The sequence below is a fragment of the Austrofundulus limnaeus genome, unplaced genomic scaffold, assembly GCF_001266775.1.
Source record: "Austrofundulus limnaeus strain Quisiro unplaced genomic scaffold, Austrofundulus_limnaeus-1.0 Scaffold179, whole genome shotgun sequence".
In the NCBI taxonomy this organism is placed as follows: Eukaryota; Metazoa; Chordata; class Actinopteri; order Cyprinodontiformes; family Rivulidae; genus Austrofundulus; species Austrofundulus limnaeus.
Genome location: NW_013952581.1, coordinates 1175076 through 1176629, shown reverse-complemented (window position 1 = coordinate 1176629; position 1554 = coordinate 1175076). Strand labels below are relative to the sequence as shown.

General features: G+C 45.0%; 1 protein-coding gene across 1 annotated transcript in view; it reads right to left on the bottom strand.

The window, feature by feature from the left end:
* cfap61 (cilia and flagella associated protein 61) overlaps positions 1–1554 on the bottom strand; it is a gene marked incomplete in the record, with an annotated part of 30206 nt that overhangs the window by 13060 nt on the left and 15592 nt on the right. The window contains 2 exon segments of the mRNA XM_014017957.1: positions 512–640; positions 1019–1222. Coding sequence (XP_013873411.1) covers positions 512–640; positions 1019–1222 — 333 coding nt within the window.

The following is a 1554-nucleotide window of genomic DNA, read 5'->3' as shown; positions in this document are numbered from 1 at the left end:
GCTTTCTAATTACTGAGAGAGTTCAGCTGGTGTCTTGGCTTTCCATGCCTTTTTCCCTGTGCCATTCCACATTATTACAAATAACTTCATTTCTGGACATTTATGGATTGATTTCTTTGTATGTATGGATCACTTGGGTTGTTACCAACATCTGGTGAAAATTTCATGTCATTAGCACCTCTAGTAATATATTTACTGAGAAAAATGTTGACGTATTCAATACTTATTTTACCAGCTGTATAAACTGTAAAATATTAATAATAATTTTGTTAATGTCATTATAAACAGTTTTAATAATTTCTACATCGTCAGTCCTTTTTACTGCTCTGTTGTCAACATGTACAGTAATGGTAAATCCAGACTCGACTGTTTTGCGTTAGCCGTTACAGCTGATCACATTCAAGTGGTTTCTGAGCACTCCAGCTGTTATTTACACAGTACCTCCATGGTCTGGTTCTGAAACAGCGCCCCCTGCTGGTGTTTTCTCTCTGTCAGCTGCTGCTGGACCCACCTGGTCCTCTGTAAGCCGTCGGGATGGGGCGTTGATGCCAAGCTCCTCCAGCGGGTAGATGATCTGCTGCCGGGGCCCAACGGGGACCCCACAGTCCAGGATCGGATCCAGAGGGTGGACGCAGGAGGTCTGAGGACAGAAGAAAAAGACAGTCAACGTTGGAGGAGACTCCAAAGGTCAGACGGTGATAATGAGCCCCTGAAGGACCTCCTGCAGGAGGACAATATCCTCCTGCTTATTCTGTTCACACAGGTTCTCCTCTCTGCTGCTGCAGGATCAGAGGAGGAGCAAGGTGAGACCTCCATGTCCCTGACGGACAGAGACATGTCCAGGTGTCTGTGATGGACAGAGACATGTCCAGGTGTCTGTGATGGACAGAGACATGTCCAGGTGTCTGTGACGGACAGAGACATGTCCAAGTGAAATCTGGCTGTGGTTTTCACAGGAAACATAATTTGTCGTTACACTCTGACAAGAAGTGAGTCAGTGAGGTCCCTCTGGACTCACCTGTTGGTAGTGGGGCAGGTAGACTCTGTGGTACAGGCAGGACTTGTGGGACAGCCTCAGGACCTCCTTGAACAGGTGTCTGCTGAGGTTCTGGAAGCAGCATTTCAGGATGAAGTGGAGAATGTGGGCGTGCTCGTCGTACCGATGATGGCTGAAGTAGATGAAGTTCTCAATGTTGAAGCGAGCGCGAAGGTACTCCGTGTCCTGAAAGACAAACTGCTGAGAACTGCTTCCTGTTTGACCCTTTCAGGACCTGCCAGCTCTCAGACTCAGTCAGCACCAGCTCCAGGAGACAACAAATATCTGACGCTGTGGTTCTTTCAGTACCAGACATTTGGACTTCTGACAATTATTTACAGTGTTAAGGCTGTAGTACTAAATAAACAATATGAATTATATTATATGTCAATATTACTGCACAAAAAAAGTAAATGGTAATATTATTTCACCAGTAATTTTTAAGTGCTTTTTCTGGACAGCACATAAACATGAATATATTAAGTAACTTCTACTCTTCTGGGCTAAAACTGAGGGTG